At 33.0% G+C, this 24,148-nt stretch overlaps 2 protein-coding genes across 2 annotated transcripts; both read left to right on the forward strand.

Moving 5' to 3' along the window:
- Nucleotides 1–612: 612 nt before the first annotated feature.
- Nucleotides 613–5,044, forward strand: LOC117917151 (pentatricopeptide repeat-containing protein At4g28010). The gene is made up of 3 exons (XM_034833401.1): nucleotides 613–3,114; nucleotides 3,356–3,474; nucleotides 4,781–5,044. The coding sequence occupies exon 1, from the start codon at nucleotides 866–868 to the stop codon at nucleotides 3,050–3,052; it is 2,187 nt and encodes a 728-aa protein (XP_034689292.1). The 5' UTR covers nucleotides 613–865; the 3' UTR covers nucleotides 3,053–3,114; nucleotides 3,356–3,474; nucleotides 4,781–5,044.
- A 5,698-nt stretch (nucleotides 5,045–10,742) lies between these two features.
- LOC117916631 (protein CLT1, chloroplastic) lies at nucleotides 10,743–23,461 on the forward strand. Its single transcript, XM_034832758.1, has 10 exons — nucleotides 10,743–11,308; nucleotides 13,256–13,401; nucleotides 14,311–14,348; nucleotides 14,559–14,674; nucleotides 15,547–15,646; nucleotides 15,737–15,772; nucleotides 16,396–16,446; nucleotides 16,577–16,700; nucleotides 19,961–20,086; nucleotides 23,043–23,461. Exons 1-10 carry the CDS (start codon nucleotides 10,857–10,859, stop codon nucleotides 23,213–23,215), a joined length of 1,362 nt encoding a protein of 453 aa, XP_034688649.1. The 5' UTR covers nucleotides 10,743–10,856; the 3' UTR covers nucleotides 23,216–23,461.
- The last annotated feature ends 687 nt before the right edge of the window (nucleotides 23,462–24,148 follow it).

Raw genomic sequence — 24,148 nt, forward strand, 5'->3', positions numbered from 1 at the left:
TTGTATTCATTTATATAACTTATTTAATAAATTAAATTAATTAATTTTAAATTAATATATTTAATAATTATATGGTTTATTTGATTATAATCCTAACCTATTTATTATATATTTAATTCATTTTAAATAAATAATTTAATTAAGTAATTAACATATTAATAATTAATATTATATTTAATATGCGCTTTACATAACAATACATTGAGTAGTGAGGCTTGAACTTTTAATACTTTATCAATGAAGCAATGTTATACTTAGAGATGATAAAGTTTAATATAATTCATTAATATGACTTCAACTCGATGTATTATTCAGGATTCTCGTACGTATCATCATGCTTAAGTTGAATTTGTATTCATCTATATAACTTATTTAATAAATTAAATTAATTATTTTTGAATTAATATATTTAATAATTATATGGTTTATTTGATTATAATCCTAACCTATTTATTCTATATTTAATTCATTTTACATAAATAATTTAATTAAGTAATTAACATATTAATAATTAATATTATTATTAATATGGGTTTCGAATTCACCCATTTACTATTAGTGTGAGTTTTCGAGATTGTACGACTTAGGAAACAGGCCTCATTGCGCCCCCGAGCTATGTATCATTTCGTTCAAACAATGATGCGTGACGCTCAAAATTTTCCTGTTCAATCACCGCTCCGAGCCAAAACCTTGCAAGCGCCTTCACTCCATTCGGCATGGAGACCGGCAGCCGTAACTCGTAAGCATATAAATTGAAGGGAAGCAGGTGAGTTTTCTTCTTCTCTATGTTTGTGATGTATTAATTCCGGTCTCACCACTGCGACAAGCCTTCTTCTTTAGGTTAAAGGCCTTCTTTTTCGTTGAAATGGTTCTCAAACCATTATTCAAGCCTCATCTCCACCCCCATCTACCATCCCAGTCTCTATACCTCTGCTTCAATCTCTTCTCCTCTTCAATACCAATTCCCATTTCGCCGAATGACTTAGAAACGCAACTCAGGTCCCTCTGTCAAAAGCCCAACTCCCAATTCACCGAAGCCGTCTCGCTTTTCCACTCTGCACTCGATTTCAACCTTTTGCCTTCATGGGCAACCTGCAATTTCCTTGTTGATGCACTAGCAAGGTCGAGAAACTATGGATTGGCTTTTTCGGTTTACAGGAGGATGACCCATGTTGATGTTTTGCCTAGTTTTGGGTCATTGAGTGCTTTAATTGAATGTTTTGCGGATGCCCAGAAGCCCCAATTAGGATTTGGGGTTGTGGGGTTGGTATTAAAGCGTGGCTTTACTGTCAATGTGTTCATTATGAATATTGTCTTGAAGGGTTTGTGTCGAAATGGTGGGGTTTTTGAGGCCATGGGGCTCATTCGTGAAATGGGAAGAAAAAGTGTCTCGCCTGACATTGTTAGTTATAACACGCTCATAAATGGACTTTGCAAGGCGAAGAAATTGAAAGAAGCAGTTGGTTTGTTGCTTGAAATGGAGGCGGCAGGGTGTTTTCCTAATTCAGTTACATACACCACTTTAATGGATGGTCTTTGTAAGGATGGTAGAATGGATGAAGCCATGGAATTGTTGGAGGCGATGAAGAAGAAGGGTTTTGATGTGGATGTTGTTTTGTATAGTACTCTTATAAGTGGTTTTTGCAATAACGGAAATCTTGATAGGGGGAAAGAGCTTTTTGATGAGATGTTGGGAAAAGGAATTTCAGCTAATGTGGTAACTTATAGTTGTTTGGTGCATGGTCTGTGTAGGGTGGGACAATGGAAAGAAGCCAACACCATGCTGAATGCTATGGCAGAACATGGGATCCATCCTGATGTTGTTACTTATACAGGTTTAATTGATGGGCTTTGTAAAGATGGAAGAGCTAAAAATGCTATGGACCTATTGAATTTAATGGTAGAGAAGGGTGAAGAGCCTAGTAATGTAACATATAATGTTCTACTTAGTGGACTGTGTAAGGAAGGCCTGGTGATTGATGCTTTTAAAATTTTAAGAATGATGATTGAAAAGGGGAAGAAGGCTGATGTGGTTACTTACAATACATTGATGAAGGGACTTTGTGATAAAGGGAAGGTTGATGAGGCTTTAAAGCTTTTCAATTCGATGTTCGATAATGAGAACTGTCTTGAGCCAAATGTATTTACATTTAACATGCTAATTGGTGGGTTATGCAAGGAAGGTCATCTAGCAAGGGCTGTAAAGATTCATCGCAAGATGGTCAAGAAGGGAAGCTGTGGTAATTTGGTAACTTACAATATGCTACTTGGGGGGTGTTTAAAGGCAGGGAAGATCAAAGAAGCTATGGAACTTTGGAAACAAGTGCTTGACTTGGGATTTGTTCCAAACTCATTTACTTACAGTATCCTTATCGATGGCTTCTGTAAAATGCGGATGCTTAACATTGCAAAGGGACTTTTTTGTGAAATGAGAACTCATGGGCTTAACCCTGCATTGTTTGACTATAACACATTGATGGCCTCCTTGTGCAAGGAGGGTAGTTTGGAGCAAGCGAAGAGTTTGTTTCAAGAGATGAGGAATGCAAATTGTGAACCAGATATCATTTCATTTAATACAATGATTGATGGAACCCTAAAAGCAGGTGATTTTCAATTTGTCAAAGAATTACAAACGGAGATGGTCGAAATGGGTTTGAGACCAGATGCTTTGACCTTTTCAACACTAATAAATAGGCTGTCCAAATTAGGAGAGTTGGATGAGGCTAAAAGTGCTTTGGAAAGAATGGTTGCTTCTGGATTTACACCTGATGCCTTGGTGTATGATTCTTTACTGAAAGGATTGAGTTCAAAAGGTGACACCATGGAAATCATCAATTTGCTTCATCAAATGGCGGCCAAGGGAATTGTTCTTGACCGAAAAATAGTTTCTACTATCTTGACGTGTCTCTGTCATAGCATCCAAGAAGTTGATGTAATGGAGCTTTTACCAACCTTTTTTCAAGGAACGTCAGAAGGAGCAAGCATATCGTGCAATGAATTGCTGATGCAACTCCATAAGTCTCATCCCAAGCTTCAATTACATCCTTTTTAGTGGTTTCATTTGAAGAAATGCATATTCAGCTGCCATGACACCTCTTGATTTTCCTTTCTTGAGTAAGCCTTCTATTCTTCATGTTTTATGTTTGAATTGCTTGTTTGTAACATGTTGTAGTACTCATTTCTCATGGAATAGCCATTTGGTTTCCTCTTGCTCATGCTGTGATAGGTGTGGTTAGTTTTCTTCAATTTTAGTGTGTTTGGACATATAGACATCTGTAATTTATTTCAAGATGAGATGGTGAAATTATGATTGTTATTAATTATTCCTCCTGTCTATGACCATTATGTTTTGTAGGACACTGCAAAACACATCAACTTTCATTGTGATTCCAGAATAAGATGGTCAGTAGCTTCCTGTCATGTCTATTGCTTTAGCTGCTGTAGCTGGATGTGAAGTACTGAAAGAGGAAAGTGGTATGGCTGGGAAACTGAATTCTAACTCTTTAGTGATGCGTGCCATGCTTTATATTGTTAAACATTATAACTTAGTCATGACACACACACCAACAGTCCTTTAAATCTAAAGCTATGTTTTACATGGGCACACTTTTTGAGGTTTATTTGCATATTTTCCTGTGCTCATATTTTCCTTTTGGAGGTTTAACTTCAATGTTGGTTTCATGACAGCAGAAATTGGAATGAATTATGGAAGTTAAAAAATTACTGTTAAAAAAATGTTAATATGTTTTTGGTTCTGTTTTATCGTTCACCATTTCATTTATGGTTTGGAACTTGTTTTCAAAAGTTTTTTCAAATGAATTTTCTAAAAATATATTTTCTTTAGAAATGTAACATGGTTGTTTTTTTCATTCCCTTTTTTTGGTGTGTTTTTTGCATTCTCATTTTTCATTTAAGAAAGATGAAATAGTAGCCTTTTCTCAATTTTTTATGCACACAACATTTAACAGCTGCCTAACATTTTGTTAGATGAAGCATCATCTGGCTGATCGTCACCACCTTTATATCCCATAATTTACTTGGTATGTGATGAAGGCATCCTCATGGCCATTCAAATACTGCTAGGTGCACTTTGAAGAACCATCTTCTTTTAAATGTCCCTCTCTTTGTTAATGAATCAACCTAAAGTCATGAAAATTGTTTCTACTCGGTATCTCCTCATCTTAATCTTACCTATTCCTTCATTACTACCCCACAATTGTGGTAAAATTAAAAATAACAGCTTTACAGTCCATTTCTTTTGTGCTTATTCTATAACTTTTGATTCTCAAAGCATCTTTTGATGATTTTGAGTTTGTGATCGTTAGTTAAGTCTTATCAGTTTACTTTCTGGTTGTTATCTGTAATGTCACTGAATTGTTAGAAGAAAGAGAGAGACTCGATGTTGATAAATATATTTTGTAACTTTTAATGTTAAACCTCGATAATATATGGGTTGACCATTTTCATATGACTTCTAATGTTGCTTCTTATTTCCCCCCAAACTGGATGTGTTACTTCTCTAAGCAGGCACCATGTCACGATTGCATGATTTTGCAAGATGCTATATGGTGTGTGTGTGCGACTTTATTCATCCACAACAAATTATTATGAATAAAACTTTCCCGGTTCTCACATCATCTGGGGTTATTTCAAATTCCAATGACTCAATTGTTGTATGCAGTTTCGTTTCTAACCAACCTGTTCCTTTCCCTATGAATAATTTATTTTCCATAATTTTCTAGTTGTTTGTACACCAACTAATGGTCTGGTTTTGTTTCAGGAGTTTCTGGAGCCCCTGATACTGGGAGGAAGAAAGTCCCATCCCAAAAGAGAGAGAGAGGAGTTTCTCTTGCAAGCTTTTTGTTAAGGTGGGGAAACAATTTTTGCAAGATCTTTTCAAAATAATTTTATATGTTTCATTAGTTATTATTTTATTATTTATTGAATGTAATATACATACAATAGCACTCTTGATTACAGAAGAACAAAAGAGATTTAACAATATCAATTTGGTCTCTTTAGTAAATCATTTCATAGTTCATTATACCTGGTGAAGTTGTTGGTGTGGAAGTTGAAAAGGACGTTGCAGGACTAAATTTAGATTGAACAATCTGGAAAAAGAAAAGAAAAGAAAATTTAAAGCAAACACTCATACAATGACATGAGTAAAATTATAGTGTACTTGATAGGTATAGTGAAAAAGGCAAATGATGCTGTTCTATCCCTGTGCCATTCTTGATAGATGCATATTCTACTTTTCTTTATGAGCTTTATATTCTTTGTTTGCACTGCTTGAAGGATTCCTTGTCCTTCCCATTTACTAAAGTTAATTTTTCATATAAAAAAATGCAAATTATCAGTTAGAGTATGTAAACTAAACCATATTTTCATTTTTTCTATCAGAAGTTTATTTTACTAAATACCATTATATTTCAAGAGAAAATAATGTTGAAAATGTAGTTTTTGGTTCTCTTAATAAATTCCACTTTCTTTTTCTTTTGTGAGGATATTATTACGCCGCTCGTAAGCCAATATATATTAGTAGTCTTTATTTATATTGCCATATGTCATGGCATCAGATTCTACATTACTAATATTTACTGGGTGGTATGTCATGATACTGATCCTTATTTATCATGTATGCATAGTGGAAAGCTGTACGGAAAAGGGATCCCTAGTGAATTATTTGGTAGGTGAATAAATAAATTTGAAAGTAAGATTGGTATGAACATATATTCCAGAAGAAAACACACAAACCATAAGGACTGGATCAAAATGGAGTAACCTTGTAAAAAATTGAAACACAATCTATTCGTGCACCGATGTAGTCCGCAATTGAAACCACTAGTCTCTCATCTAGATACTACCATATCGTCTGCTAAAACAAGACCATTGCAGGCATAAAAATGCTATTGCAACTCTATGTGTTGGTATTGGCTGATTCTTTGTCCTATAGTGTGTAGCAGAAAACCATATACTGTAGAAAGGCAAGACCTTGGGGGAGGTGGTATTCATAAACCTGTGATGACTTATATGCTTCATCTTCTATTTCTTGAGGAATGTAACTAGCTGTGAATCTTTATATAGAAAGTTGTAGACACTTTTCTCCTTTGGTTTGGATTAAATGGTGATCATCTTCTAAAACATAAACATGTCTAATCATGTTTATGGATAGATAAAATCCTTGTTTTTTTTACTAAATAAGAGTACTTTGATATTTATTTGTTTTTTATTTATTTATTTTTTATCAGAAACGAAGAAAAATATATTAAAAGAGGAAAAGATACAAGAGAAGGAAGAAATACAAGAGAAGGATGAGAGGTCCTTCCCACAAAAACAAAAACTGAACAAAAGAGAAAATACGCAACTTTAGAAAACTAAATACAAAGAAAAGCCCCGACACTCTCAAACTTTTGAAACGCAAACCGCATTCCAGTTGAGTTGTAAAACACTAAAAGAAACTCCGCTAAAAGCTGCAGTACAAGAGGCCCAAAGAGAGGAATAGAAAAGAAGCAAGTCCCATAAAATCTCTTCCGTTCTCCCCTTATCTTCAAAAATTCTTTTATTTCTCTCTTGCCACACCATCTATAACAAAGTGAGGCAAGCGATTTGCCAAAGTGTCTTGCCTCTTAATGAATTCCCCAAACCTTTAAAAGCAATAACCATCATGTCCACAATACTCCTTGGAGGGGCCCAAGCCAACCCTGCTAGATCGAATAGCTTGTGCTAGAGTCCAATGGTAACAGGACAATGAAGAAAAGGTGGTCAATCGATTCTCCATTACCTTTGCAAAGAATGCACCATTGAGGATAGAGAGATTTGTAGGGTCTTCTCAATTGCAACTTGTCATTGGTGTTTATTTATTATGTGGGGCCTTTTTCATACTACCACAACTTGAAACAGGAACTGTTTAAAATTGGCCAACTACTTCCCATGTCTGGATGTTGAAATTTGGGGTCACATTGAAGTGATAGGAAAATCAGGGCATAAGGTTTTTGGCATAGAAACAGCATTTCCTTTAGTCAAAGTGGCAAAGGGACTTGATTTGCTTATCAAACCACCTGCTGTAAACAACATCTAGACATATTTGTGCTGTATTCTGATTCTTTTGCCAATACTATCTGTTTCCTCTCTTTTCACAACGGGAACTTTGGGTCAATCAAATGTCAACATAAAAAAGGCCTCTTGTTCTTTGCTTTTTGGTACCTTTTATTCGTCTCGTCTTGTGTACTTTTGGTGCTCTCTTTAACACGAGGCTGTTAAAAATAGCAACTAAATATGTATCTATTGTCAATATGAAACATAATACTTATAGCATTTCACTGTTTCAAACATTTTGGTTAGTCATATTAAGGTTCTCTGATTTGGAATGGTGAGTTCTATTAGATTTCTCCAGAGCTGCAACTGGGAAATTGTGTAGTTTAGTGCATGTTTGGATATATTTTTTGTTTTTTTTGTTTTTAAAAACAGAGATTCTTATATAAAATTTATATGAATTCTTATACAAAGAGTGAGTAGAAACCGTGTATACTTGAAAAATATTTTTCTCAAATTTTTAAAATTTTGATGAGTTTTAAGAATACAATGTAAGGCATCCTTTGATAACTGTTTTTAATAACACTGTTTTGTTTTCCAAGATAAAAAAAAAACAAAAAAAATATGTTTGAGAACCAAAAAACTGTTTTTTGTTTTTTTTTTGTTTTTTAAAACATGGTGTTTTCAGAAGGCATTTTTTACTTGTTTTCATTTGTTTTCACTTGTTTTTTTAAGAATTGTTTTAAAAAATAATTATATAATCATGTATAATTGTTAAAAATGAAGGAGTAGACATAAAAATTATTTTGAAAATATAATTAAAAATATTAAAAATATTTTATCTTTTTAAATAGATTTTTATTTTATAAAATATTTTTTAAAAATTGTTCTTAAAAACTGTTCTTTAACACCAATTCTAAAATATACTAAACATGGTCTAAATTTTCATTTTTTTATATAAGAGTTCTTATATTTTATGTAGAAGTTTTTATTTTTAAAAATAAAAAATAAGAAGTGTACTTGGAGAGACTTTATTTGTGTGAATAATTGCAAGGTGGTTTTTTTCTTTAAAATCTTAAATGGGTGAAGTTTTATGATTGGATCCATTTTTGGTAGGCCATAAATTTAGCAAGTGTTTTGTGTATCTATTCCTTCCCTCTTACATACTAAAATTTGGAATTGTGCTCTGACAGCATGTTCCATTTTTGGCTTAAGTAAGTTGCATTCCTTTCCAGCATTTTATTTACCAGAAGTGTCATACCCATTACATATTTGAGTAGGGGTCATGATAAAAAGATTTGAAAAGTGTTTTGAAAAATAATTTTTGAAAATTACTATATATTGTTTTGTAAAATAAAAGTAAGAAATAGTGTTGAAAAATAGTTTTTGAAAACTATTATATATTGTTTTATAAAACAAAAGTATATTTAGAATTTGCAATCTTCTTAATCTATTTTTCATATTTTTAAGTGTTTTTACAAAATAATTTTTGTTTATAATATTTTAATTTCAATTCTTTTATAATTGTTTCTTAAAAGAGTAGTTAGAAAACAAGCGAAAACAACTCAAATGGGCATTTTTTTTATGCGATTCATTCCTTAGAAAAACATATTTGCATTGCCCTCTTTTTCCTATTTACATCATCAAAACCATTGGTGGGGTTTGGACTTGAAAGGCCTCCTGCTGTATATATGATTAGCCCTCTTTGGGATAGGATTTAATTTCTACTTATACCGATCCAACAAGTAGGAGGAGAAGTAATTAATTTTTACCAAAGATAAAAATAATTATGATATTTTAAAATATTTTAATAAAATAAAGACCTGCCTTTTCTTAAATCTATTTTATTTGTTTTAACTCTTTTATATAAAAATTAAATCATTTTTAATTAATTCTAAGTATATTTAATTTTTTTATCTTCTAATAAATTAAATATAAGAAAACCATTGATTTATTTTCTTTCTTTAATAACCATTTGGAACCAAACATTTTTTTAGAGCTATCTTTTTTGGTTGGCCAAATGTCATAAGAAGAGAAAGAAAGCCGTTCATATCATGAATAAATACAAATTGTTATTATCATATAACACGATGGAATAACTCTTAAAAATGTTTAGTTTTGGATAACCAAGGAAACTTCCATGATTAAGGTACTAAGACTTTTTATGAAGATTCAAATCTTGAATTCCTGATGGCTTCACAATAATCAACATCGGGTAAATTCAGGATGTCATCCGTTGTGGGATTCGAATCGAGGACCATATGTCATTTACTAGGACCACACTTTTAAGCATTCATCTCGACTAATTAAACTGTCTAGATGAAAATAGCTTTTAAAAATAATTGCCTCCTCCCTTTTAACCATATGTAATTTTTTAATTATAAAATAAACTATTTATCACCTTTCTCAATTAATATTTTCTTATAACAAGGAATATACTCTACTCGTCATCCTTTTCACCCTTCAGGCTATCATTGTTCCAATTTAAAATATGTATGTATTAAAAAAGTTAAATAAAAAAAGTTAAATAGATGTGATAGCTTTTATAGTTTCTTCTCAATTACAACTACATATGTCATGGTTAAAAAAATTTAATCATTTCATAATTTCAATTATACCATTTTTTTAATATTCATTTAATTCTACCTTTCTATTTTGTCTTTTATGCTTTTATGAAAAAGTCAAATATATGTGATAGGTTTCAAAGTTTCTTCTCAACTACAATGATGATTTCATAATTTCAATTATTATTATTTTTCATTTAAATTTACTTTTTCTATTGTCTTTTATGTTTTATTTACTATATATTAAGATTAATTTTATTATTATTGTTATTATTATTAATAAATATTAATACAACTATTAATATATTAATTATTCATGCTATTAGTATTATAAACTATTCATGTTATTATTAATATTAATTTTTTTGATATCATATCTATTATTGTTGATGTTATTATTGATATTTTTAATAATATATTCATATTATTATTATGCCACAAAAAGCCTATAAAAATATATGTTTTTATGATTACCATTAACATCATTATTCTTATTATTAATATTATAAAAGTATTATCATTCGTAAATTCATTATTATGATGTCATTTACTATAACTAATCCTATAAGACAATTTTCTTTTTTTATTTTTATTATTCAAAAAGCTTATAAGTTTCCTTATAAAAATTATATATAATAGTAATTCACGAGATGTATAATGCTAATGCATATTAATAGAAAATTGAAGGTATGGATAGATAAAAATACATTGATCTTATAATATTAATGCATTAAAAATATAATACATTATGATATAATTTGATTTTTTTTAAACAAGTTGGATACTCATCATATACTCTTTAGCATTCTATTCACGATAAATTAAACTAAGAAGATTAGACCTCGTTTGTTTTTTTGGTTTATCGAAGATAAATTCGTTTTAATTACATTGATAGTATAAATATATATATATAAAAGTCTAAAAGTATTTTGAGTTTTTTTATTCAATAAAAACAAAGACAAAAAAAAGTTAGAATTACTTGACGAAATTGGATCATATTGGGAAATGTCAAATTGCAACAGCAGAGTGTGTACATAGGATAGAGAGAATGATGGAAGGGGCCCACTCTATTAAATTCCAATGGAATCAACCTCGACACCCACTTTTTCACAGAAGCAGCCCAAGGCCCCTCACGCTTTATAAAATTGGAAGATTTGCGACTCACGACTCACGAGACCTGCAAGCAGAATTCTCTCTTTTTCTCGTTCTCCATTCTCCACAAGCTCTCTTGTTCATCCTACATCCATTTAAATCAGTATGTCTGCCTCTTGCCGCCGGCTAACCGCCGGCGTTCGTGTTCCAATGGTTGCCAGGCAGGTTCTGGGAGCCAGCGAGATTTCGAGGCTTTGTGGAGTTGGAATGAACAGGCGGAAGGGGATCGTTTTGAGGGGGAGGCGGCTGGTGGTGGCGGAGGCGGAGGCTGTGGGAAGAGGAGGAGTGCGGGTGAGATCGGATGGGGGAGGTGAGGAGAGGGTGGAGAAGTGGTCGTACGGGTCGGAGGATCGGCGGAGGGGCGATTTGGTGGTGGTGGAGGAAAAGGAGGATGTTGGCTGCGCTGGTGGCGGTTGTGAGGGTGATCGGAGGATGAAAGTGGTTATCGCGGCGGCGTTTACGGTGGTGCTGGGAGTAGGGAATCGAGTGCTGTACAAGCTGGCCTTGGTTCCTCTCAAACATTACCCATTCTTCCTCGCTCAGCTTGCCACTGTCGGGTACTTCTCTCTTTGTTTTCCCTTTTCCATTACATTACTGATTCCTCTTCATATTCTATGAATTATTTCTTCCAAAGATTCAAACAACTATCATTTTAGGTTATTTCAGTGATTTTTTTTTGGTGTCAAATCCAAATTGGGGATGAACGAACATGTTTTAAGCATTTCATTCTATTTTTCGAACTTTTGTTGGGTTCAAATTTGGCTGCACGCACAGAGCCAAGTTTTAGCAAGGGACGCTATCGTCTTTTCATTGAATGAGTGCCCCATGAATGAAAACATGGGGCGCCCGAATCACTACCTCGTCTGTTATTTTATTCCCGCCTCTACTAACTACCCGCTCTTTTTCAGCAGAATGCCCATCCGTTTTAATGCAATTCAAAAGTGGTCCCTTTCAGCCACTCACATGTTTTCTTCCCTTGTTTTCAGACTGTAACTGCATCTTAACTCTGAGAAAATTTATCGACAAAACGGTAAGGTATCAAAAGGGGCACCCATCGAATTCCCCATCTCAACGTATGATGGAATCTATACTATTCGATGAGAATAGAAACCGATAGAATTAAGATATAAGGATACAGACGAATTGAGCTGGGTTTAAAGTGATGGGTCTTTAAAAGGTCCATATAACAGAATCACTAAGGGCGTGCCCTTTCGACAAAAACTATTTACAACAAAAGAAAAGTCTTTCATTACTGTAGCAGGAGCTTTTTATTAATGATTATATATAGATTGCTTGTACAACTTGAAGTCACTTTCCTTGCTGATCAACATGAATTCACTTCATTACCCAAATGGGTTGGTGTGGAATGCTATTCAGCCCATCAATCACATTCAAGTTAATTGATTTTTTTTTTTGGAAGGTTATTTCTATTTTTAATTTATTTTAAATGAGTTGATGAGTTAAGGGTGACCTGAATTATCTCTAGGATTTCTCTTGTGGGTTGAGCATCTCATTTTCTGGTCTTGTTGTTTGTAAGTGGCTCGGACTTTGATCGTATGTTTATCAACTCTCTAATATAGTATATGAACAAATAAAAAATTGATTTAAAAAACTGAGTCCAGTTAAATGAACTCTTATTATTCTAAACTTTTCCTGCAGAGATTCTCTTTTTCTTTCTCTTTTAAAGTTTTTTTTTTATTCATTCTAGAAGATTATGTATTATTATGGTGGTGAAAGACATTGTGCTCCCTCCTCCTCTATGCTACGAAAAAGGGTGGAAAGCACGAATTTTTTAAAGAGAAAAAAGAAAGAGAAGTGAAGGACGCAGCGAATGTGCTTAGTGATTGGTGGGTCCAAGTTGAACAAAGACCGTAGAGGAAAGGTGGCTTTTTAAAGTTACAGTGTGACAGTCTAACACGCTGGTCTAGTAATGATTGAATCACCCGCAGGTCTTTTTCATCAAGAGTCTCATGGGGCAAGTGGACGTTTCAGTGGGCACGTGCTCCTAGAATACTTTCTCTGTTACTTTTTCTGTGTGGTTCAGGAGCATCCCTGTGCTTTTTACGTCCTTTTCAATATTCACCTAAATTGCCAAACCCCCCCTCAAGTTTCTCAAATTACACCTATTTAAACTTTTTAAAATATGGTAAACACCCCTAGGATTTTTCACATATATTTTGATACAAAGAGACATACGAAGGTCTTTATCTAAACGAAGACCTGGGTTCTAGCCTTTTGTCCAAGAGCTTGATAAACCAAAAAAATAATAATAATAAAATAAAAGAAAAGGTTACATGTTACAAATTTATGGTGATATGTCAAATTTGTGAATTCAATTGACAGTTTAAAAGGGGTGGTGAAAGTGTAGCTAGTGTGCAACAATCAGTTAACAGGCTAGGTTCAAACATGTTGGTGAACACTGAGAAGTACAGCATTCAATCTGAATAGTGGCTTCAAGCTAATTCCATTTATTTATTTTTTCTTTTTTAATTCGTGTTTTACAGATATGTACTTGTGTACTTCTCTATCTTGTCTCTGCGTTACAATGCTGGAATTGTTACAGATGAGATGCTTTCCTTGCCAAAGACTCCCTATGTTGCTGTGGGCCTTTTAGAGGCTCTTGGTGCTGCTACTGGAATGGCAGCTGGAGGTAATGCAATTCTCATTGTTCTGTGATCACTTACCATTGCATTTGCTTCTCAGGCCCATTGTTTTCCAGAGGAAAAGAAACTTGGCTTTGCCATCTTTTTAAACACAATTCTTTATCATCTGACCTGAAGTGGCCATAAAAGCAGAATATGAATTTGGGTTGCTGATGTGGTAGCACCATGCAATAATTTGATGATGCCATGTACTACCATGTCAGGTTATAAAACAAAGGTGGTGAGATAGATAATAAAACTAGAATCTTCCTTTGTGGAAGCAGATTTTATTATGTTATATCAATTGCTTGTTACATCTGATCAACAAATTTGTTCTTTTTGTGTTTGACCAGTCTTAGGTTAGGGTTTATCATTCTGTCGAATTTTGTTTTCCAACTTCTGGGGGTTTGCATCTTGGTGAAAAGACTACTAAAATAAGAGCGGAACAGTATTTCATATTATTATTCCCTTATTTCAAATTATAAATTAAATTTTTATTTGATTCTGGCTTTTCATGTATACCTAAACTGAAGCTTCTGTTTGTCCATGTACATTGCATGCTGCATATTAGAAAATACAAATTCATGGTCTGTCATTTATTGAGTTAAACACTAACTTATTGCTGAATCTAGTCTCTACATAGGCTTGTGATACAATTTGAAATGGTTTTGAATATGTTGTTTTACTTTTAGCTTTTCTTTGTTTAAATAAATGTTGGATCACAGATTTCCATTGCTCCAGATGCATCAAAGATTCAAATATATATCTTAACTTAGAGCATAGCATTTCATTTCTTGGCATTGCCTAGAGTGATTTACTAGTATTTCACTATGTTCCTTTATGACTTGTTCTGCATATGATCTAACAAAATACTCATGTATTCTATTTGTTGTTCACTTGCCTCTTCCTTGGACCAGCAATTCTTTCTGGAGCATCAATTCCAATTTTATCTCAGGTAAAATAACATTTGTGAATCTTATTCTGCAAAAGCCCTCTTCTGTTACTGCTCTAGTTTTGTTCCCTAAGCTATCAGTTCACTAGTCGAAACCATGACCCATTTAGTTGACCCAAACCTTTAAGAAAATTAAAATAGAGAAGAGAAATCGTTGATGTAATTGTAATATGGAATTGGAGAGTTAATCCTGTCCTCTTACTTCCTTTTCAGAGCTTTCTTGTCTGGCAACTTCTCCTATCAGCTATTTTTCTTGGTAGGAGATACAAAGTCAACCAATTACTTGGATGTTTTCTTGTGGCTATTGGTGTAATAATAACTGTAGCAAGGTAAGCTGCATTGTTTAAACTCATCTTTGAATTACATTTCCAGAAACTCTGTTTCTTTAATGATCATGAAGCCTGAGGATGTGGTGCTTAAGGGATTCATTTTCTGGCGATTAAATTTTAGCTAGGACGCTGAAAGATTATTAAATGCATTGCCAAGTGTTGTTTCTTCCTGGATTTTGATCCTAATCTTGTAAACTAAAATCAACAATGCTTCTTATTGAAATCTGACATTATTAACTGGTGATTTTGTTATCCTCTTTCAACGCATTGATAAGAAAATTAGCACATACTGATGTTATCTTTTTTAATTATTATTTTTGTTGTTGTTATCATTTATTTATAATAGGCATTAACTCAATCATCCTCCACAAATTCAAAGGAAGTCTAGAAATCAAACTCAATCAGTTCTTGGATTGAATTGACTCCAACTTGTTAAAGTAACTGTTGAGCAAGATGACTGCCCCCTTTCTCCTGCCATATCATTAACTGCAGCAGTAATTTATCTTCCCCAGTTGGACAACTACTCAATAAATAATGAGATTCAAGTTGATCCAAACTGGATTTCAAGACCACCTTAATTAAGCTTTCTAGTTGTTAGTCTGCAACCTTGAAGATCAATCCTGCATTGTACTATTTAATAATTATCGATGCATAATTGATTTCTATCATAATTTGAGTACATATAATCGTTTCAGGAAATAACAGTTGCATACTGCAAAAAATCAAGTAAAAACAAATGATACATTTTCTCCTCTTATTGACATGTTTAATACAGTGCCAGCAAAAATTTATTTGTATGTAAGAAAACTATTATGGTTGTTCATCTATATGAAAATAAATCTTGAATTGCATGTCTATGTTTAATTTTGCAGTGGATCTAGTGCTGGTGCTTCGTTGAAGGGAGCTGGCATATTTTGGAGTCTTTTGATGATAGTTTCTTTTTTGTTTCAAGCGGCTGATACAGTCTTGAAGGTTGCTAGCATTCTGAAACGGAATCCCCTGTTTTAAGTTTGTATTACAGTATTACTGGTTTCTAACAGGAAACATATCTATCATTTGTAGGAGAGAATTTTCTTGAAGGCCGCTGAGCAATTAAAGGTACATATGCTGGCCGACTGTTAGTATATATCTATTCTAGTCTCACGATTAAGTTTTTTCTCCCCACTTCTTCTGACAAAATAAAAGTTCTGCAAAACTATGTTTTTGGCCTCTTGGACACTACAAAGAACAAATATATAAATAAGTATAAGCATAAATAAAAAATAATAACAATAATTCAATGTTTGCTGCTTTTTGAAGTCACAGTTTACGTACTTTAAATTGGACTTAGATGGGAAAAGGGGGTCATGAGGAGACGAGATTACTATCAATATGACAATGACAAATTTAGATCTAGAGTTGATCTCACATTAATACAAAAGGCTGAATTTTACTGCTTTATTGGAATTTGATTTGTATATCCATAGTCAAGCTTCCAACTATATTTCTTGTATGCTATGTTGCATGGATTTTATGATGAGTGCATACCTTTGGCTTTGGCAGATACAACAAAATATGGTGTTCAACATGCTTACTGTCTGGGTCCTAGATACACACCAATGCTGAACATGTGTAACCTAGATGAAATAACATGGCTTGCTTGCACTTTGTTGAAGTTGGACAGTCAAATTTGCTGATTTTTTATCCCCTCTATATTTAGAAATTTGGTGATTACATTGCAGGGAGGTTCAGTGGATCTATTTGTTGTAAATTCCTATGGATCTGCTTTCCAAGTAAGTTCTTTGCAGTGAGTTAATGTTTTAGACTCTTTTGTTTATCTTAGCTGTAGTTTACAATTTACGTTGTTGCCTATTGCAAACCTGAATAAAAAATTTTGAGTGTTTGTATTTCTGTTTTGTGTAGGCATTGTTCATATGCCTTCTCCTGCCCTTCTTATCAAAGTTATGGGGTGTTCCATTTAGTCATCTGCCAAACTACCTTAAAGATGGTGCAGCCTGCTTTCTGAACATCGGTTCTTTGTCCAGTGGTGAGCTATAGTTTATTCATAATCATTTCCTTTTTGTACATCCTCAGAGTGAGCAAGAAAGACATTTGCAGACATGCACATGTGCATGCAAATGCCAGTACGCACACGCCTGCACTCACATGCACATGGACACATGTGTGCAGGCATACACATGCACACATAAACAAACACCTGCATACACATCCCTGCATCTACATGCACACGCATCCACATTCACATGTTTGTTTCTGTATAAACATGTGGAAATCTATGTTTAGATGTGTACATCAAATTTGAGGTCCTCACCATGCTTATGCATTATACAGTTATTAGGATTTATAAAGAAGCATTCCTCAGTTGTAGCAATAATGCATCCCATAATGAGTGTGTTTTTATGCCTGATATAAAACTTATTAATATTTTATCAGAATCCTGGTATGAATGGCATGAGTGAGGATTATATTAAAAGTCTTTAAAAGTGATTAGCCTAAAAAAGGACAATAGGTATTAGTTTGGATATTAGAAGATTAGGTCTGAGTGCTTGTAATGATGTATTTAAGAAATCATAATATTTTTATATCCCTTTTGAAATTGGTGGTGTTGACGTTCATACTGCAATAATGGGCAGTGCCATTGAAGTGCCAGATAACTTGTATAGGCGGTCTGTGGAAGGTTCCTCCACAGACAAGGCAGGGGTGGATCCACGAATTTTTCCTTTTAGAGGATAGGTGAACGTACTAAAATAATATGGGGGCGGGACTTTTGATCATTTTCAACAAAAAGTAAGTGTCAAAAGATTTTTGCCCCTGATATATGATATAGGTATCAAAACATGACAATGCCTTCCACTGATTTATTAGTATGGATATAATACATAATCGCACAAGATCATGGTTTCCTACTATTGCAATGACCATATAGCTCTATGTTTACAATCATATATTTTGTCTTACTGCATAGCATACACTAGCATGCACCAACAGACCACACAAATTCCAATGACCTCAAAATTTGTCATCCATGCCAAAGTCCCTGTTGGTAAGTAATTCACAAAATCTTTAATTAGTAAACATCGCTATTTAGTTTCCAAGAAGGTTGTTTAAGAATTCAATGACTGAGAGCTGTATATATAATTTATAGATAAATTAGAACTCTTGATGGTTAGGTTAAAAGTCAATTCTTGTTAGGTTATGTAACTGAGAAACAGAAGAAAAACGAATAGAATTCCATTTTCATTCAGAATAAGCTCCCTTGTGAAAACTCTCTCAGTTTAAATCTCTCAAAGTCTTAAAAAGGTAGCCTTAAATACTCAGAATGCTATAGTCTCCGTCTGGATTCAGCTTGTCAAATATTGACATATAACTATTCCCTTATTATGTAAGATAAGATAGAGAAAATATCAGGTTGGAGCATTTTGTGGAGAGACTCCTCATTTTTTTTAGAAGGCACAGAAAAGAATCAATGGAGGACAACAATATTAAATGCAAAAGAAAAACCCTAGTGACTTCATTTTCATCCTAAAGTGGTACTAGTAGAGAAATTTGAGTGACTCTGAATATATTGTTTCTAGTAAAGTGTATTGTATCATGTGATAGAATAAAATGATTGACACTTCCATACGAGGCACATACACTTCTAATTTATGAAATAATCCTGTATACCATACACTTCTAATCTATGATAATGCTCCTGTTACAGTCAGTTTTGTTTGTCATGCAGAATACCCAATTAGATTGGATTGCCTAAATTCTGTATGACAGTCTCAAGGGGAGGGATGAAACACCAATCTGATCTAGAAGAATAAACAAAAGACAGTTTTTTTTTTAGTTCTCTTTGTGACAAAGGTCAAAAAGTACCAAAACTCAACCTTGTCTTAAAATTTTTCATATGTCCATTTATATTTAAATTCAAAATGTTTAATCAATAAATAAAATTTTATAAATATATGAACTTTTTTAGACTTCATTCAAGAAAGTCATGAGAGACAAAATTCTACTTTCCCCTTCTTAGGGGCATGTGACTAATATTTAGTTTCAATGCAGAAAATATTGAGGAGAGAGATTCAAAATTTAGGAGTGGATTTAAAATAAACCTAGATAGGAGTCTATTGATACAGAGAATGATAAATAGATTGAAGAGTGATTTATGAAAAAGTTTGAAGGAATGAACATTATTGCTGTTCATATGACTTGAATATAATACATAGTTACATGAAATTGAACAATACAAGTAAACTTATGGCTTGGTTACTTGAATCACTAATGTCTGAAATTTAAATTAATGCTTTCTAACAAAATATTCAAATCGATATTTACAGTTAAGGCAAGGGACTTACAGAAATAATATGGGGAAGAAATATGGCATACAAGGATAGAGAAATTTTAAGATAGAGACACTAATGGTTTAGAATTTGATGATATTCAGATTAAGATTTGGAGGTGGATTGGCCATTGGTAGCTATGGTAGTTGATTTAGATCTTCCAACAAAATGGTAAAAGCTAAGAAAATGGTCAAATGTTTTGAGGAGGTTTTGGCACTTTGTATATAGATTAAGAGTCCTTTAAGGAGTGATTTTTAGAGGTTAAAAGAGTATCCTAATACTTGAAAGCACTTTTTTACAAAAATTAGGCATTTGGCAAAGTTTCAAAATCTAAGTAATCTTGGACTAGCATTTGGCTGGTGGTTCTTCCAATTTTTTTTTTTTTTTTTGTATATAACACATAACTAAAAACATTGTGAAAATTTTGGTTTACAGCTGATCATAAATTAATTCTTCATAAAAGCATTTTTGATAGAAATATGATAAAAGCACTTTAAGCTAAAAGCTTTTTTATTAGACTCACTCCCGCATTGGCTTTGAATAAAAAGATATTTGACTGTAACTTAGTATCAATTTGGTTGCACAGGTGGCTTTTGGATACACTTCTATTTTCATTTTTAAAAATAGAAATTCTAGGCAAAATATAAGAACTCTAATAGAAAAAGCAAAAATAATTTACCTTGTATTCTTAAAAACTCTTATTTGAGGAAGTAAAAATTTTTTATTTAAATTTTAAAATATTTTAAAAGTGTTTTTAAGTACACAAGGTATGTACCATCTTTTTTTATAAGAATTTTTACATTTGTATGAGACTTTCTATTTTTACAAACAAAAAATAGGAAATGTATCCAAACATGTGCTGCTTTCCAAATATATCATGCTGTTTTTTATTCTTGTAACCTTTATGCTGTAGTGATAGGGAGTGAACGATTTAATTACTCTAGGCTTTGTCTGGCTGCAGGATGTGATGGTGCACCGCTACTGCCATTGCTCTTTGTTGTAGTCAACATGGGCTTCAACATATCACTGCTGCATCTCCTCAAGATATCTTCCGCTGTGGTATCTTGCCTTGCATCCACTTTTTCAGGTATGTGATGTATGCTATGTGTGTTTTTGCTGCAACCTCCATGTGAAAGTCAATAATCCTACATGAAGATGAATCTTAACTATTGTATAACACCTTGGGGGGGGGGGGGGGGGGGGGGGGGGCGTGCACGGTGAATTGTTCTAAAAACAATTTGAGATGGTACCTAATAAACGCTAAACACCCCCTTGATTTTTCAATTGTTTTGATCTTCTTTTTCAATCCTACCAACAAGAAAGCAAAGCACAAACAATAATGGATACACCAACACTCTCCCAACAAAATAGTCAATGCAATTCACATGCAAATGAGTCAACACTCCCCAACCAAGATATATAAAACATTTCATCAACTCAAATTCATATTTTCACTTGTCCACTTACATCAACACCAAAACAAAAATATTTCGTTTTGTTTCAAAGCTTAAATGATTCAATTTCATCTCATAATCTCAATCACTCAATAGAATAAGTTAATGAAAATTGCATAAACTAATATAAACTAATCAAAAGATGAGATAGATTTATAGAGACATTGACGCTAAAATTTTAACGTGGAAAACCTCTGAAGAGATAAAAAAGCCATGGGCCTCTAGCAATCAAAACATCCACTATGAAAAAAATTAACTGAGTACAACAATTTACCCAGTCCAAGCTTTCTATTGTCTTTCGGATCACTTGCCTAGAATCTTCAAACCTTAGCTACCCACTTTCTTCTTCCATAGCATACTTGGAGTCCACCCCGAGCTTGATCTCAGCCTCTTCTTGAATCCACACAAGAAAACATTTGAGTTTTACCCAAAATATGATGATTATGAGATTAGGGATGAAATCCACACTGAATCAACTCATTTTAAAAGATATTTACTCACTTAAAAGATGATTTTCAGTCCAAAACCCAAAAAAATTTCTTTCAAACCAAACACCCCCAAAATAGGCTAGGAACTTAAAGCTCAAGGGAAGCCACCTAGCTCTCACAGTTGTGTTTCCCTCATCTGGAAATGGGGTTCTATACTAGAGTTTCAAAACCCATCAAATGTCTAAGATTCATTTGGAAAAAAAAATGAAAATTCTCATATATGATCAAATTCTGATCGATTAGACAAGATTGAAAAAATCTGGGTACAACATAAACTGTCATCCCTCAGTTTGATCGATAAAAAATCGATCCAAATTTTTTAAACACAAATTTTGACACTCTTAAGCTTCAACTCCATTTTTCAACCAAAGGATGAAGGATGAAAACTTGGTTGACCAATGTTTGACATCATACATCACCTCAAAAACACTTACCATCTGCTCTCGCAATCTTCAGTCATAAACCATTTGGAAATGACTAGAGTCCAAGGGAGGATTTGAAGTGATTGAGCTAGGAGAAATGCAATGGGAATTTTAACCCTGACTTGTCAACACACAAATACGCTTACACTACAGAATCATGCCTTGGAATAAAATGGGACCCCGATGTTTTGGCTTACTGGCCATGGAGATGTTCCTCCAATGTGTAAAATAGGACTCTAGTCAGAGATTTGATTCTCAACAAGCAAGGTTATGCATGTAAATATGCAATTTGGTTGGTTTGTGAGATTGGGTGCTCCGGTTATCAACCTGACAACTGACTCAATTGAGCCTTAAACAGTCAAACTAATGCTAGATGTAATCCAATTTGATGCTAACTTAAACCACCTAAAGTTTGGATTTTGGGCCATTATTAGATTAAAAATCACAAGCCACTCTACTGAAGGTGATCTGGATTCATCATCTCTGTTTTTCATCTTCAAGGCCTGGCTAGTGCAAATATATTGAGCTGATTAAATCATGCTACCAAGATTCTCTATTAGTTCTTTATGAGGATTGAAAAAGAGAACAAGTGAATTACAGAGATATGAATGATGAGCTCCAACGTTACCTGTTTGTAATGGAGTATTTAAGGAGCCAGGCTAAATTTTTTCTAGTTTATGAACTATACTCAGCAGTAAAGGCCTAGACAAAGCTAACTGTACATAATAAGGGTTTTTTTGCGGACACCTTCTCCATCAGGATTTATGTGTAGATTCATTTCTTCTCCCCCATCCCCAATGCCCCTCTATAAGTGTGTTATGGTTATCTTTGTTTCTCCTTATCCTCTCTTCCAATGCCTCTCCTCTTCCTAACTCATTCACTTTTTTTCATTTTTCTCTACGCTTAATGTTTATGTGAAGATGTTAACACTAAAAAAGTTGACACTTTTTCTCTTCATAAAATAGTGTGGAATCGAATTAGGTAGTGCCAAAACAAGTGAAATTTTCTTAGCTTCACAAGTAGGAGCATGGATAAAGTTACTCAAACATTAATACAATTTCATCGCTTCACTAGTAAGAGCTTGGACAAAGTTACTCAAACATTAATGCAATTTCATACCTTCACAAGTAAGAGCTTGGACAAAGTTACTCAAACATTAATGCAATCAAAGATATCCGAGAAAAGTTGGTAGAATGTGTCATATATATAGGAAAATGCTAGAAAGAATATCTAATCATAATTAGAACAACACAAGAGAGCAACTTGAATCTTAGGTTCATGTTTCAATACTCAATGTACTTAACCAAACCTTTTGGCATCTTCAGCCCTCCTACTAATTACTAGCACCTAAAACCTATCCTTGATTTGCTTATATATAAGTTATAACCTAGCACCTTATACATAAGAGTGCAAGCATGAAATCCTCCAATCCAGGCAATATTCTGGAGACGGAAATACGGACTTCTTAGTTTTACCAAAGAGTGTATATTGTAAGTAGTCTAATTCAATCATTTTTCATTGTCAAGGTTATTTCTACTTACAGATGCTTAATAATAATGGTATGACAGACTATTAGCCCCAAGAGAGCAAATCCATAAGGTTTCATTTTGTTAGCTTACTGCTTAATCAAGTTTATCATATTGTGTTTTGATATCAAATGTTTTTTTTTTCCATGGCAGTGCCAATTGCTGTGTACATGTTCACACTGCCGCTTCCATATCTTGGTGTCGCATCTTCTCTTCCACCAGCTTTTGTGACAGGTGCTATTATCCTTCTGGTGGGCCTAATGATTTATGCATGGACACCGCCGTCAATGAATCTAAACAGTTCTTCCTCACCTTCAATCCACTAGAATAAGATCATTCACCAGCATCATCACCATTAGTTAAACTCAGAGAATGGTGTACAGCCGCTCTCTTCAGTGATGGCAAAATAAGAGGCAGAGAAGTAAAATGGTATTGAAATTGTAATTTTTATTCCATGTATAAATGGCTAATGGGCATCCATAATCATTTATGTGCAAACAGCTTGAAAAGAAAATAACCTTGTAGCTTATATTGGGGAAGGTTTTTGTCAGAGTTGGGTCATTCTGTGTAAATGATCGAAGTATTGATGTGCATAGGAGGTGAAAGACATAAAATGGAGAAAGGGAGGTCAAGGAAGATTTAAGGCCCATTTGGCTATTTTCTAATGCTTGTTTTTTTTTTAAAAAAATTTAGTTAAAAGAATCAAAATCGATATTTTAGTATTTTATAAAAATAAAAGTGTTTGACAAGTTGTTTTTAAAAGTAAAAAATATAATACTTGTTTGGATAAGTTGTTTTTAATTTTTTTTTTTTGGTTTTGATTTTGTAAAAACAATATAAATTCAATTTATATAATATTAATCAGATTTAATTCAAGTTTTATTAAAAATAAAAATAATTTTGTAATTACAAATAAATTTAAAAATAAATAGCTTTTAGTAAAACATGAATAATAATATTATAATAAAATGATGAATTATATTTTTTTTTTATAAAAAATATATATTATTTTAGCATATGTTACAAAGATAAGGATATTAACATCTTAGTAACTTTTTATTTATTTTTTTGTTAAAAATGAATAATAAGAATAATTTTAAAATAAATTATTAATAATATTTTATTTAAAATGAATAACGAATAAATTTATCCTTTTTAACATTTGAATAAACCAAGTTTTTCATTTCATGTGCACATTTACTACTCAATTACGAACATAATATTATAGAATGTTTTGATTTAATTTACAATTAATTAGA

The sequence above is a fragment of the Vitis riparia genome, chromosome 6 (assembly GCF_004353265.1).
Source record: "Vitis riparia cultivar Riparia Gloire de Montpellier isolate 1030 chromosome 6, EGFV_Vit.rip_1.0, whole genome shotgun sequence".
In the NCBI taxonomy this organism is placed as follows: domain Eukaryota; kingdom Viridiplantae; phylum Streptophyta; class Magnoliopsida; order Vitales; family Vitaceae; genus Vitis; species Vitis riparia.